Consider the following 16,587-nt stretch of genomic DNA (forward strand, 5'->3'; position numbering starts at 1 on the left):
AATAGAGACGGGGAAACCAGCATAATGTGTAATGAAGCATTAGAAGCATAAGCCATGCTAACTTTTCAAGAGGACTGAAGAGAGTCCTTTTCAAAAGTCTCAACAACCTAAAAAAACAAAAAAACAAAAAAAACAAAACAAACAGAAACATGTTCTTTCAGTGGCTTTTCTTGAACACTCACTTTCACTGTATACCATAGGTACTTACTGAGCATTTTTCATCTGAGACTGAGCACCTTAGACTGGTGCTTTGCCCCAGCAGCTAGGTTCTGCTGATAAATATCCATGAGAAATGCATCACCAATTTTATTCCCAGTCAGTAGGTAAATTAATTACTGATAGCCAAGGATTCATTCGTATTCTTTCCTATCTTCCCGGTGTGTGTTTGTAAATGATTGCTTGCTCTAGGCAAGGGATTTTGATTTCTTTACCTCTCGACCTCCAAAAAGGTCTTTCAAGGGCGATGCCATTTTCTGTTTTCTCATGTATGTCTTTATTACAATTCATCAAATTAGCTCACCGAAACCTCAGTGATTTCTTGGCTGTAAAATGTTGTAAAATTGGAGCCATGTTGCTCTTAGTAGCTTTTGCAATCTTCATTAGTATTTATGAATGTGAACCCAGGCCGTGGCAGTAATATTCCCATTACTGAAAGCCTGTTAAGAACCACATTATTGTCTTACCTTAATTGGACTTCTGTCTGAGAGGAAAAAATAAAGAACTGATTTAATTGTCTCCTGCCATTGACCTATGATATTTTTAAGGCATGGGCTTGCCTCATCTCTACCAAATGGGCCCTAGGAGGGCTGGTCACCTTGGTACTAAACTTCTCAAAAAAAAAAAAATCTGTTAAAAACTGGGGTCAAAACCAACTGGATAATGAGCTGAAAGGAGAAGTCCTTCTCCCAACTTGAGGTCACATTAGGCTCCTTCTGAAAAGTCAGGACCTGGATTTAAGCATCTAGATAGTGAGGGACTTGAAATTAGATTTTAGAGGTTATAAATCTTTCTGAAAAAGAATTCTGCCATCTTCCCAGTTCTTTTTCCCTCCTTTAGTTTGGGTTCTTTCGTGCTTCGGCAACAACAAATGGATTGACTTTTCCAATTCTAACAACGTCCGTTCCCTGGGTGGGATTCTACTTTAGAAACAGAAAACTCTGGAGAGTTTCCTCACGCCAAAGAACTATACGGCTGATCTCCACAATTCTGATTCACTGGCTTTATTTCCCAGATGAGCCATTGGACTTAGATACAACTTTAAATGCATCGAGAAGGCAATGAGATCAGTACCCTAGAGCTACCAGCTGCTCTGTCATTGAAGTCGCTCCAGCGACATCTGAGAAAGAGACCAGTTTACGTACCTGCCCCCTCACTACCCAGGCCAGTCATGTTTGGAAAAACCTCAGAAAGAGGACTATTCTCCCTTGTGGAATATTTGACAGACGTGGGTCACCTTTTTCTTCTAGATTCTCCTTTTAGTCTTTGAACTGGAATACAGACACAGCAACCCTATATTCCAAACTAACAGGCCACTTCTGCTGGCAGTGGATCTTTGTTTAGAATTTATGATGTATTTATTTGAAATACTTTCACATATTGTATGTATTCAAATGATTTAGACCCTAAACCATACTTTGCTACATACTTAACAAATTTAGTGAAAGGTAAACTGGTATTAAAAAACAAAATTTCACCCAAAGTACTCGTTGTTCACCACCCTCTTATCAAGCACTTGTTATAATACTGACAGAATATCATTTCCATAATTTCCTTTGCAAGCTATTGTACCTGACCTTGCTCAGTTATTCTTTATACTTTTTTTAACTTTATAGTTTCTTTGTTTTTATCAAAATAATACACGTACATAATTTTTACACAAATTCAATAGGCTTATAAGAAAGAACAACTGTCTCTTGCTTTTCCAGCCACATGCATTCTCCACAATCACTCTGACTCTTTTGATAATGTCCTCCCTCTGTCTTTCTGGAACTCCTGTTGATTAAATGTTGAAATTCCACAGAGTATTCTCTAGCTTTCCTGTTATATTCTCTACTCTCATTCTCAGTATTTTTATCAAACTTGGAGAGTTTTCTCAAATATACCTTTCAATTTTTATGAATTTCTACTTCTGCTATTTCACTCCAAAAGCTCATTCTTACTCTCTGAATTTTCCTTTTTAAGACCATGCTGTGCCTAACTGATAGATGCAGCATCTTTTCTTGTCTCTCTCAGCACGTTATTGCTTTAAAGCATTTGCCTCTTGCTCCTTGTGCTGCCTTTATACACTCCAAGTTTCTTTTTCTGGTTGTTTTAGTCTCTCAGGTTAGAAGTTTACTCAAATGTCAATTTATACTTTCCTTTTCATATTATATTTTTAATAGGTAACACATTCCCATGCCTGAAAATGCAAAAAGTACATCAAAGAATTCAGTAAACTTTTCTCTCCCATCTTTGTCAAACATCTGCTCTTTTCTGATTTCTTGTCCATTGATAACCGTGTCCTCGCTTATCTCTCCAGAGTTCCTTTATGTACATAAAAGAAAATGAAGAGTCTTCTATTTTTCCATCTACATAAAAGATAGCATATTAAGGGGCACCTGGATGGCTCAGTCAGTTAAGCATCTGACTTCAGCTCGGGTCATGATCTCACGGTTCGTGGGTTTGAGCCCCGCCTCAGGCTCTGTGCCGACAGCTCAGAGCCTGGATCCTGCTTCGGATTTTGGGTCTCCCTCTCTCTCTCTGCCCCTCCCCCATTCACACTTTATCTCTCTCTCTCCCAAAAATAAAACAAATTTTTTTTAAAAGACAGCATATTAAGTATTACAATATATGTACCACATTATACCTTGTTGGGTTTTTTTACATCTAATGGTGTGATTTAAAAATTTTTTATATCTCCATACCATGTGGCACATAGAACGATTCCTCATTTCTTTTCATAGCTATATACTGTTCCATTTTTTCATTATTGATCATTTCCAATGTTTTTCTATTATAAACAATTCTGAAATAACACTGTGAAAACATCATTTGACACATATGCAAATGTATATGTAGGATGCATCCCACAACTTGGAGATGCTGGGTCAAAAGTTGCAAGCATTTGTGATTTCGAAAATCTGTGTCCAGGTGCCCTCTATTGGAGGTACACCCATCTATCTACCCACCAGCAGTGCCATGAGGCTTCTCTGGAGACTCATTAACAGAATACGTACACAAATGCAAAATAGTTCTAATGTGTGTATTAGTTTTCTACTACCTTTGTAACAAATTATCACAAATTTAGTCATGTAAAGCAACATAAATTTCTGATCTAACAGTTCTTGAGGTTAGATCCAAAATGCATCTAAAGTAAGTTGTGCTTTCACGTGTTTTGTTAAGTGTATCCTTACTTTTTCATTGTGTGGTGTCATTTAAGTGAAGTGGCCTTTTTCTGATTATAATTTGAATATTTAAGTTATTTATATTTTCTAATACATCTTAGCAAATCTCTTAGTAACTCATTACATCAACAGGAGCAATTGATTATAACTACGTGCCCAGTCCCCAAACGTGATCATCAGGAGAAATAAGCACTTGAGATATTAGTCCCCTAGAATGACAAGATTCATGAATACATTTTACTTGTGTCTGGAATAGCATATTCTCACATTTTAATTTTTAAATCTTTTCATTATGAAATGCAAACCCACACAAAGAATATGCTGAACCCAATTCAATTTATGAAGCACAACAATAAAATAATCATTCATGAAAAACACTTCGTCTGAACAAGAAGCAGAAGATAACAAATTGCTAACCACATCACGGCTCTTCCCTGTCCCATCCTTCTACGTATCTCCTCCTCAGCCAATGCGCATTATCCTGATTGTGTCTTTATCATTCATTTGCTTTTTCTTAAGAGTTTATCACTCCTATATGTATCCCCAAATGGTATGTTCAGTTCTGTTCACCTCAGAAGTTCATAAAAGTAGAATCATATAGTCTTGTCCCACGATATTGTTTCTAAAACACATCCATCTTCTTTCTCAGAGCTGTTGTTACTTTTATGGCACAACAGAATATTGTGAATAATACACAAAATTTCCTTTTGGTGCTGTTGGAAATTGGAGTTGTTTCTACTTGTGTTTCCCTTGTAAACAGTACCAGTAACATTCATCTGCGTGGTTTTGGATCATATGTGCAAGAATTTCTCTAGGTTACATGTGCAAGAGTGTGATTTCTGGGTAATAGATATGCAAATATTTAACTTTACTACCAAACTTTATGCTCCAAATTTCTGTGTGTGGTTTCCTTTTGCTCTATGTATTTTGATGCCAGCTCTTTATGGAATGAAAGTTTATGTGGCTTTTATGAAATGCATCATATAGTAAATATTTGGGGGTCATACAATCTCTAGTTCATCTATTCGTCTCTACTGTTGTAGTGGGAAAGCAGCCATAGGTAATATGTTAACAAATGAGCATGGTTGTGTTCTCATAAAACTTTATTTATAAAATAGGTAACAGGCAGAATTTAGCCCATGGGTTATAGTTTGCCAACTCATGCTCTACAAATACTTCAGTATAGATATTTCATTTTTAAATAATTTTAATAGCAAAATATTTTAGCAAAAAAGAAACACAGATAAAACAAATATGACAAAATATTAACAACTAGTTAACTCTAGGTGGTCCCAGTAGTGTGGTTTTTAATATATTTGCAACATTTCTGTAGGTTTGAAATCTTTCAGAATAGAAAGGTAGGGAGGAAAGAGCTGCTGAAAGCCTAAATAGATTCTGCCCCTCTGCTTTCAAACAGCCTCGTGATAAATAACAGCAACAGTCCGTAAAAGTAAGAGCTAAAATACTTATTTATGATCTTTTAAAAATGTATTAATGGTCAACATTTTCAAACAATTAAGAAAAAACATGGGAATGGAAATGTTATTACTCCAGCTCAGGAGTAGGGAGCAATATCAGAATTCTTACGTTAACATTAAACTCAGTTTGTTTATTCTATGCTTACAAATCTTCAAAAATTTTAGAGACTCCTTTCATATGTTACCAATAAGTAAAATCTTGAATATTTTAACACGTTTTACATCAAAGGCAAGAACCTCAGATGTGTTATTAGTTCTGTTAACCTCAGCTAGGCAACAGTCTGCCCCAATATTCAGTTGATGCTATTGGCTCCTTTCCAGAAAAGATTTGTAAGAGGAATGCTTTACATCTTTGGTTTTTATCCTGTTAGCTCACAGGCCAACAGTCTTATTAATAACCCTTTCCAACTCAGAACACACCAAATCATCAGTTTTATCATCTATCAAATATGTCACTTCTAAGAAATTTAAAGATATTTGTGAAAATAATGAAGAATTTTAAATAAGAATATTAAACATATTCATTTTACAAACTTTTCCAGATTTGCAATCTAACAACAACTGAACACTGGTGGAGACTGACTGCATAGGCAAAAGTAAAAAAGTTAGTAACACATCTGAGGTTGTTATATTTGATGTAAAATGTGTTAAAATATTCAACATTTTACTTATTTGTAACATGTGAATGGATTCCCTAAAAATTTAGGGAATTTTTATAAGCAGAGACTAAACATGGTTCGTTTTATGTAACATAAGAATTCTAATATTGACTCCTACTCCTAAAAATATAAAAATATAAAAAAAATAAGCCTTTCAACTCCTATTTTCACTTGTCCCAACAGATATTAAAGCACAGTCTACAGCTGTATCAATGCGAAAACAGTGTACCATTGTGGAAAGAGATCAAGGAAAAAACAAATAATGGAGTTGATTATCATACAATTTCGTATCTGGCGAGTGCTAAAAATCAGAGGAAAATAATCAATTTATTCTATATTTTTATATTACTTTGTTTATAATTTTAATTTACTATTTTCAGATTAAGGAGTGGAGTCAGAAAGGTTAATTTGGCTAAAGACATACAACTACTAAAAGACAGAGATGAGAATCACACATAAACCTTCAAAATCCCAGATGTGCCCTCATCTGTCACATCATTCTGCCTCACTGTAAGCTTGAAGCCGCTCCACGAGAGTACAGACACACACAGCCATGTGTGATGGGTTTGTGGAATGTGCCAGAAAACTAGGGAAAGGTTAGTAAAGTTGAACTGCAGGTGAGAGGACAAAATCATTAAGAGAAAAAAAATCATAAATGAGGAATACATTTGACATATTGGACTACGCTTGCTAACAGATTTTATATGTGATCTGGAAAATTACTGGAAACCCCCCAACCCAGGCCCCCAGGGGCCCCTGTGAGCCCTAAGCAGGAGAAGATTTCTTGGTAAATTGTAGCGTTTTCTTTCACCAAGGACCCAAGTGACTCAATGAGGGACTCTTCTTCATCAGACATCTCACCCAATAAGGGTAAGGTGTTCCCATTGGCTGGAACAACATGAGCCCCAGAGAAGGTGGAGTGTAGTTCAGGGAGAAGGCTACAAAGACCGAACGACACCTGCGGAGCAAGGCTGCAGTGCCCGCTAAATTCCATTTTCTCCTTCCGCAGCAGGGCTGTAGTGCGCTCATTAGCTAAACTGTATTTCTCGGCCCCTCTTGACACGGGGTGTGGCCCTAGAACTAATTTCTAATGAATGAAGCGTAAATGGAAATTTGCGCCACTCCCAGGTTTACACCTTTAAGAAGCAAGTCGGGGCGCCTGGGTGACTCAGTCAGGTAAGTGTCGGACTGTTGATTTCGGCTCAGGTCATGATCTCATGGTTGGTGAGTTCAAGCCCCCAGTTGGACTCTGCACTGACTGCAGAGCCTGCTTGGGATTCTCTCTCTCTCCTCCCCTCTCTGCCCCTCCCCTGCTTGTATGCTCCCTCTCTCTCTCCCCGCCCCCTCTCTCAAAGATAAATATTAAAAAGAAAAAGCAGGTATACCTACTTCACATTCTCTCCTTCCACCGGATGGATACTGATGAGGAGGAGACCCAGCAAATTGGCACAGCCTCAAGGTGCAAGTTAACCTGGGTTTCCAACTCACCGTGTGGAGGAGAGACACCCACCAACCAACACCTTAGATGGTCTCACGAGAGAGAAGTAAACTTCCATTGTGTTTGAGCCATTGAACGATTTTGGGTCTGTTTACCAACACAGACAAGCCTATCCTAACTAGTGGAGTTTGTCCATCAGTAGATGTTAGCAATATTCTTCTACATCCAATGAAATAAAGGGCGGCAGTGTGAAATAGTAGGCACGCAGGAGACCAAAGCAGGTGGCATAAAAATGGCCGATCGGAGTGGCAGGAGACCTTGGCAAGAGAAACATGATGAACAAGTAGCCAGAAGAGAGGAAACATAGATACTCAGAGATCTGTTCTTGAATACTCGCAGAAAGCTGTAAGAAAGAGGTTTGAGGGCAGGTCATTTGGCCGAGGGTTAATAACACCGTACAGTTTGGAACAAACTTGAAAGCATTGTCACCTAGCTTCTGGATACTGCTGGTGTCTTTAAGGCATCCAGGCCATATGTTTACATGAATGAAAGCATACTATATATAGCATGAACATGCCTCAAAACATGAAAACATTAGGGTTAAAGGATTATGGGTGGGTTTCCATTTTTTTTTCCTTCTGAATCATATGAACTTTTTTAAAGCATACCGTACGCAGCCACCATGGAAAACATTATAGAGGTTCCTCAAAAAATTACAACTAGAAACACCATATGATCTAGTAATTCCACTATTTGGTCATTTGCCCAAAGAAAAACAAAAACACTAATTCGAAAAGATATATGAACCCCTATGTTTACTGCAGCATTATTTACAGTAGCCAAGATATGGGAGCAACCCAAGTGTCCCTTGATATATGAATGCATAAGGAAGATGTGGCATTTATATATATTCAATGGAATATTACTCAGCTATTTACAAAATGAGATTTTGCCATTTGTGACAACATGGATGGACCGCGAAGGTATTCTGTGAGGTGAAATAAGTCAGAGAAATACAAATACCATATGATTTCACTTGTATGTGGAATCTTAAAAACAAAACAAACAAACAAACAAAAACCAGACTCTTAAATACAGAGAACCAGTGGTTGCAGAGGGGAGATGCGTGAGGGATGAGGATTAAAGGTACAAAATGGGATTAAGAGGTACAAACTTCCAGTTACAAAGTGAATAATTCATGGAGACACAAAGTAGAGCATAGGGAATAGAGTCAATAATATTGTAATAACATTGTATGATGACAGCTGGTGACTACACTTCTAGTAGTGAGCGCTAAGTAATGTACAGGTTGTCGAATCGTTATATTCGTTATAACGTTATATTCGTTATATATTATGTTCACCTGAAACTAATATAACATTGCATGTCAATTACACTTCAGTTTACAAAAGCGGTTTAAAAAAGAAGCAAACTACACACTTCTGGTGAAAAACTTCACCTTCCTTTTGGAGAAAAATTCTTCCTATTTATTTTATATTTTCATGAAAACATTTCATATTTTGGGGTCTATACACCATCAATAAGCAATAAGGATGAGACACAAAGCTTTGCCCAATTCCTAGTGTGAACTCTTTGAAGAAATGAATATTTACACAGCACAGAGAATATGACTACATGTTTGCCAGCTCCCGTTACATAATAAGCTCCTTTGAAAACAGGCTCTGTATTACGCTCATGATTAATCCTTGGCACTTGGCACACAGGAGGTATGCAGAAATGTTCAGTGGGTGAATTTATGAATGCATGAGTACTCTAGTAGCTTTTAATGTGTAAATTCAATGGTAGTAAGTTATTTCAGCCTCGGAATCCCTATTCCCTGTTATTTCAGTTTTGCTAAGTGTGTAACAGGAAGTAATTGATCACACCTGAGATGCCTCAACGGTGTTCTTTTTTTTCTTTCACTTTATATGTCACAGCTCCATTCAACCCAAATAAAGGTGCCGATAGCATTGTCAAGTTTGACACTTTCGGAGATGGAATGGGACGATACAACGTGTTCAATTTCCAGTACGTGGGTGGCAAGTATTCCTACTTGAAGGTTGGTCACTGGGCAGAAACCTTATCACTAGATGTTGACTCTATCCACTGGTCCCGGAACTCGGTCCCCACTTCCCAGTGCAGTGACCCCTGTGCCCCCAATGAAATGAAGAACATGCAACCAGGGGATGTCTGCTGCTGGATCTGTATCCCCTGTGAGCCCTACGAATACCTGGCTGACGAGTTTACCTGTATGGATTGCGGCCTCGGGCAGTGGCCCACTGCAGACCTGTCTGCCTGCTTTAATCTCCCCGAGGACTACATCAGGTGGGAAGATGCCTGGGCCATTGGTCCAGTGACCATCGCCTGCCTGGGCTTTATGTGTACATGCATAGTTGTGACTGTTTTCATCAAGCACAACAACACACCCTTGGTCAAAGCATCAGGCCGGGAGCTCTGCTATATCTTGTTGTTTGGGGTTGGTCTGTCCTATTGCATGACATTCTTCTTCATTGCCAAGCCATCACCAGTCATCTGTGCTTTGCGTCGACTAGGGCTGGGGACCTCCTTTGCTGTCTGTTACTCAGCCCTGCTGACCAAGACAAACTGCATCGCCCGCATCTTTGATGGGGTAAAGAATGGAGCTCAGAGGCCAAAATTCATCAGCCCGAGTTCTCAGGTTTTCATCTGCCTGGGTCTGATACTGGTGCAAATTGTGGTGGTGTCTGTGTGGCTGATCCTGGAAGCTCCGGGCACCAGGCGCTACACCCTTCCAGAGAAGCGGGAGACAGTCATCTTAAAATGCAATGTCAGAGATTCCAGCATGTTGATCTCACTCACCTACGATGTGGTCCTGGTGATCTTATGCACTGTGTATGCCTTCAAAACTCGGAAGTGCCCAGAAAATTTCAACGAAGCCAAGTTCATTGGTTTTACCATGTATACCACGTGCATCATCTGGCTTGCCTTCCTCCCTATATTTTATGTGACATCAAGTGATTACAGAGTAAGTCTTTGAATGGTTTCTTCTTTTCATTGTTCCTTTATCCTGCCAATATTTTGTTATGTAGGATTTAAAATAGACTTATTTCATCTCAGTAATTAGGTAGGTAATTGTAAATGCCATGATAAACCACCATATTATATATGGAAACTCATTCAATTTGTTTTAAAAGCATTTAATTAGTGAGTACTATGTGCAAAGCATTGTACTAGGCACAGAAAGGAAGATAAATGTAAATGATGTGGTCATTCAAGCAATTTGTAATCTAGTAGGAGGAAGATGCAACACACACACACACACACACACACACACACACACACCTCTAAAACTTTTAAGTTTAGAAAGTGATTCACAAGAGGGCAAGAATTAAACCACTAAGAACCTAGTGAGAATAATTCAAATAAGACACAAGAGAACCTGGCTACCACAGATTAATCTGTAAATTAAAATAGACTTGCAACATTAAGCCATTATCAGATCTAAACACTTTCACTCAAGCTTCAAATAAGCATCATTATGTCTCTAAAACAGATTAAAATGTAACATAAATTTGTTATACATGTTCTACAACTTTAGTTCTTGTACATATGAGATTATATGTGTATATATATATATATATATATATATATAATCCTTGAACTAGTTAAAAATATTACTGCATATATCCAAGTAACCTAATTAAGTCAGTATTCATAAAGTCTTTAGCAATGCATAGTTCAAATTTTTGGGCATCAATATAATTACCATCTCTTCTGAAAGACAGAGTTCATCATTCTACCATAATTTCTCAAATTATTGAAACCATCAATCAGTTACTTTTGCATTTATATTTCTGATTTTAGTATCTTCCAAGGAGTATAAGATTTTTTTTCACTTGAGGCAATTGGTTTTATTCTCCATATGTCTTAGGTTGACATAGATTAAAGTTTTCCAGGGGCATTTCCTTGTTACACCATAATTTCACAAAGTGCTTCTGTAGACTGTAACAATCCCCAAATCTTCTATTTATCAGCAATTCCTATATTACCAAAATTCTTGAACACTGCAGCTCAAAAAGAAGACACAGCTATTTAAAATGTGGCATCAAGAGACTAGCAAAGCTTAACATAGCTCATCTTTTAAATGATTTACAACGATGTGACTGAAACCATGGACTAAACTAAAGGAAGAACAAGGAAAATAAAGAACTTAAATTCAATGTTGGTGTAATGGTCAGGCATTCTAAGCCTACCTATAAAATTTTTTGAAAACGTGTCAGTAGAGAAATTATCAGAACTGAACAGCAAAATCAAGGGTCGTATTATATGAGCCATGGGGGAATGTGAACCGTTAGTGAGGGGATTAAAATGGATAACTATAGTTAATGTATTTTAATGCTGCCACTTCTATCTTTTGTCTTTATGTGCACATCCACTTCTATAGATCTGTACGGATTTTTTTAAGTTCTTAGGAAGCATCCTCAGCAGACATGATTTAGGGTACTGGGACTGTGAACCAGTTACAATATTATTTTACCCTGGGTATACGATCTGAACCCATTCATTCTCAAAAAAGCTAATAAGAAAACAAACAGAAAATACTACAGAGAATAAACAAATAGCATTATAAAAGTTTAATTTTATTGAATGAGTTAGTATTTATTTCTAAAAGACAGAAAAGAAATGACTTCTTCCTTAACATGATAGCAGTATATAGGAGATCAATTGACTAAGTGAAATTAACTGAAGATACCATAAGCTTCACCACATAGCATGAGGCTAATGGGGCAGAGGTTGTGGAGTGTTTTTTCAGGTCCATGCTAATTAAGGCATCCAAACCTGAGGCTTCACATACCCCTTACAAATAACACCAAGGCAAAATTTACAAAAGAAATGAAAAGGTAGAATGGAGCCTCCAACCCATTGGTTTTCAAATTTGACTGTGCATTGAATCAACTGGGTAGCTTTGAAAAAAACATATTGATACATGGGGCACAGCCACAAGGATTCTGATTTAATTGGCCTGGGCCGTGGCCTGGACATCTGGATATATCAAAGTCCCCCAAGTGACTGATTTGCAGCCAAGACTGAAAATGACTGCTTAAATCAATCATATGCTCTTAGTGTCTCACAGATGTCTTTAGTGTGGCCTTCACTGTTTTTGAAATTTTTTGAAATATTTGTCAAAATTAGAAAATTGAGGAATTTTACAGAAATATCCAGATTCTTGGTTTCTCTTAACAAAGTCAAACACGTGGACCCAAATTCCCGCATGCAACATTGAGCCGGACCTTAGTGTTTATGCCTCTAGACAGAGCACACAGCTACCAATCCCTGAATGCTTCCACTTGGCTCCCTTCACTTGTGCATATGCATGACCCTGTAAGCACATGAATTTGAGACTGTTGTTTTAGGAATTCCAAAAGACTGAGGTGTAAAATTTCCCACAGGGAAACCAGGTGGTTCAGATAGAATGAGCAGCATTAGAGAAGTACCCATCCATTTACAGGCAGCTAGTAGGAATTTGGCCACCAAACAGTCAACAAGGTTTATGACTCTGTACTTTGCCACCTCTTGTGAATTATAAATAAATAAAGCACTTTTCTAGTCTTCAAAAAGCTTATATCCCAGATGGGAAAAAAAAATCAACAAGCATGAAAGAATTCAAAATCAATACAGAATAGTTTATAATTAAATTGGTGGTACAAGCTCTTAAATGCCTATAGGTTTGAAAGAAGAGTTGAATCAGTAAGAATGGTCTTTCCAAGAATTTCAAGAGGTGTGATTTCACACTGTACCTTGGTGGTGGTTAGAGAATATAGGGCATGTGGGGAATATTCTTGAGGCAAGACAGGAAATGAACCAAGCAGAAAAAGGTAATATTGGTTTTACTCAAGTAGAAAATTGGTTTGGGGGAGGGGTCTAGAGAGAAACTAATGGCAATTGGCCATGTGGTCAACTTTTAACAGGCAGAGGAATTCATTTAAGTAATGAATTTAAATAATGCATTTAAATAATGAATAAGGGCTTTGAGGAATTGATATTTTAAAATTTTTATTTTCTTTTGGTTGGTTGTTTGCTCAGGCAAAAAGTGACATGATGAAACATAAGAGGAAAAAAAAGGAACTAACGCTTATTGATCAACTCTGAAACTTACTCTAGATGTTTTGCGTACGTGAGTTCACTTATCCTCATTAGCACCCTGAAAGGCAAATGTTATTATCCATTGGAAGGATGAGTAAACAAACTTGGAGGATAATTGACTTCCCAGGTGACACAGTTAAGAAACAGTAGGACAAGGTCTTCAGATGCAAATCAATGCTTTTCATATTACACTACAGACTTCTCTGTTTTTAATATGGAGGATGGGTTTGAAAGAGTGGAGCATAGAACAAGCAAAACTAATTGAAGCTATTACAAGCATCCAAGACCTAGCAGGCAAGAACTTGGGTAAGAATCCAAAAATTCAAAGGATCTTTGATAAATTTCCAGGCCATCTCTTTCTGTATCACAAGATAGTGTAAGGCTCAAACATTAAGCCATCAGGGGGCCAATCTTAGCTTACATGGTATAAATAAAGATTAGGTCATGTTTGGATATAAAGTTATCCATAAAGGAATTAATAGTAATTCCTGAATGTTTTGTTCATTTATGTCTTCCAAAAATATTTGAGCACTTATTATGGACCTTGGAGATACAGCTGTCAACACAGACACATCTCTCTCTTTTATAACTATGGTCTAGTGCAAGTGAGGGAAGGATACAGATGGAGAGTAAATAATGAACAGATGAAAATACAGGGTAACTCATGCTGTGGTTTAAGTGCTGTGATGGGAGGACAAGGGGGTGATGCCAATGCAGTGCTTCTCGAACTTTAGTGTGAATACAGCTCATCTGGGCACCTTGCTAAGATAAAAGATTCTGACCCAGTAAGAAAAGAGGGGGCCCAAGATTCTGGGTTTCTGGCAAGCTCCCAGGTAGTAGAGATGTTGCTATGCAAGGACAGTACTCTGAGTATCAAGAAAATGGATTTTAAGGGGCGTGGTGCAGAGGAAGCACTTTACCCACTGTAGGCAGAGACTTTGGAGGTCACTCTAGAATTCTGACAAGGTTTTAACACTTACAAAGAAATTCTGATTTACCCATGTTGACTCTTTTGAAGATAAAAAAATATCAAATCTCAAATTCTTTCAAAACTGTTTGCCACTCCTGCTGGTGTCTATTTCATAATACTCCACTAAAGGATGGGAAGGAGCTAGCCATGGGGATTTTACGTGCTAGTAAAAAAAACAGCAAGTATGAACACACCTAGGCCAAAAAAAAAAAAAAAAACAAAGTCTCAGAAAAGAAAGGTATATACAGCTATAGCTTAATGAGTAGATGGAAGAGAGATTTTATATGCAAGGTGGGCAGGGAAGCTAGATCATGTAGGACTTTATAGGCCATAGCAAACTTTTAGATTTCAGTCTATGTGGAAAAAGAAGCCATTGAAATATTTTAAGCGGAGGAATTTAATGATCTATTTTATGATCTCACATTGTAGTGGGGAAAATTAAGCTGCTGAAGACACTGACTTGAAGACAAAGGCAGAAGAGGGGAGGCCAGTTAGGTGGCTGTCATAGATGTTCCAGTAAGATGGTAGAATATTAGCAATGGAGATGGAAACTTCGAGAACTGTCAAAGGTTTTTACCCATCTTGCCATCTAACAAGTTAAACTGCCACGTGTTCAGGGATGCTGGCAAACGACCCAAGACTCCTGATTCGGATACAAAGGACTTTAGTACAGCCATCACTGTAGCCAGAGTGTCAGCATTTATGTAGGTGCCCGAAGGCCCAGTTTTCACTAGACAATGCAAAGTGGGCTAGCTGACCCGTGCATAAGCAGTCTTTGGATCAGTATTTGCCTTAAGACTGAATATGTCATGGTACAGCACTGTTAGCAATCCTATCCCTATTTAAAATGTTGACAGTGTGTTCATCATAGGTTTTCAGCATTCATTTTTATTTTCAAAACATATTGCAATAAAATATGATTTGCCTTAATCACTGAGTTTTTGATGCTCCCTTAAAATTGCATCTCAAGAAGTGCCTTCCTTGCCTCATCATAGTCCAAGCCCTGCCGTCCCCCTAGCAGGTCTGGATAGGATGGTGAGATGGTTGTCTATAACCAACAGAGCATAAAAAATTGAGTTTTTTCCTCTCTCAAGTTTCCCTGCATGCTGGGTCTGGTGTCTGTGTGACTTCAGCCACCCTTGGGGATGGGGAGATTTTGGTCCTATCATAAGTACTGTTCTCTTTAAAGGAGCTAAAATCAGGGTTGGAGAATAAGGGAGGAATCAGCAGGGAGGAAGAGAGTAAGTCCATGCTAGTAAGTAAGGCACATTTGCTTTTAGCTTTAAGCATGCAAGCAGCTACTTTCAGCTCAATCTAACAAAGGTCCAATGTTTCTGAGCCCCCAAACCCTAAAGTGGATGGCAAGATCAGCATTACCGTCACTTCGTTTCAACTTCGGGGACCCCTTGACTGGAAGCCAGAGCCAGATAGCTTTCTGCCTGAGGCACGTGGTTTGTGCAGTTAGCTAACCCAGCCTTGATACACACAGCAGTGACTGGTTTTAAAGGAGTCCATCTTAATCACAGCAGTTGCTCTCTTGTGATGATAACATCTGTTAGAGTCTTGCCTGGTTTCACATAATGGCTAGGGGAGTTTTCCCGTGCTATAGCCAATTGCAAGAACTTATCTAGATTGCTTTGCGCAGTTTCTCATTCTTTAGTACAAGCCCTTTGTCAGCATTTTACACCAATCCAAGTCAATGAGAGTCCAAATACTAGTCAGTGCCTCATCTATGTTTTCCAGAGCATTTTTCTGTCTCAGGAAATCCTGCAGAGAGAACCAAAGCTCCTTTTTTGCCACCAGCTTGTGCTGCAAAAAAAAAAAAAAAAAAAAAAAAAAAAAAAAAAAACTGAGGGAACTCTGTCCTCTTGGAATGGATCTAAGTTTCTCATGAGAGACTACAGCAAGGGGTGAGCCCTGAGAGGGCCCGCTGTGCCGTATTCTGTGGCAAGCATTTATGCACCCTGCCCCTCATCTCCTGGGAGAATCAGCCACAGTGCAGGTGATTCACCTGATGTCTGCCTTCTCTGAAGGTCCCTCCTTTTGTGTTCAATATGCATGCGTGTCTCTGCAACTTTTATGTGAAAACGAGTTGAAGTTTCTGTCCACCCAGGACTTGAACCACATTAGACAGGAAATCCACCCCACTCCCTAGAGGAGTTAGCAACAACTACGGCACTGGTCCAGCAGCTCTATCTGAACCTACTTCCAGTTACTCAGCCTCTAACCCCCACCCCAAATCCCCATCGTTCATTACTGGGGAATAAGGTGGAGCACTGTTTATTGCCCGGTTGGCCATAGAATTTGGTCAGCATGCTTTCTACTGATTCCCATGGACTTCTCTCACATTTTGTTATTCAGCCCACAAAGCCCTCACACTTCCTCTGTGAGAAAACCATTGCGATCCTGTTGCCAAAACTATTGAAGATTGTAGCATCTGCATATTTGACTCTACTTATAAGGTAACGTATTAGCTTGCCAGAGTTTTGTTGATGTTGATCAAAAAACTTTATGATTCAAAGCAGTAGTGGTAGCC

At 38.4% G+C, this 16,587-nt stretch overlaps 1 protein-coding gene across 1 annotated transcript in view; it reads left to right on the plus strand.

Annotated features, from left to right (window-relative positions):
- GRM3 (glutamate metabotropic receptor 3) overlaps nt 1-16,587 on the plus strand; it is a 226,018-nt gene that overhangs the window by 185,359 nt on the left and 24,072 nt on the right. The window contains exon 4 of the mRNA XM_030307867.1: nt 8,896-9,962. Coding sequence (XP_030163727.1) covers nt 8,896-9,962 — 1,067 coding nt within the window. The remainder of the gene's footprint in view (nt 1-8,895; nt 9,963-16,587) is intronic.

The sequence above is a fragment of the Lynx canadensis genome, chromosome A2 (assembly GCF_007474595.2).
Source record: "Lynx canadensis isolate LIC74 chromosome A2, mLynCan4.pri.v2, whole genome shotgun sequence".
Lineage (NCBI taxonomy): Eukaryota > Metazoa > Chordata > Mammalia > Carnivora > Felidae > Lynx > Lynx canadensis.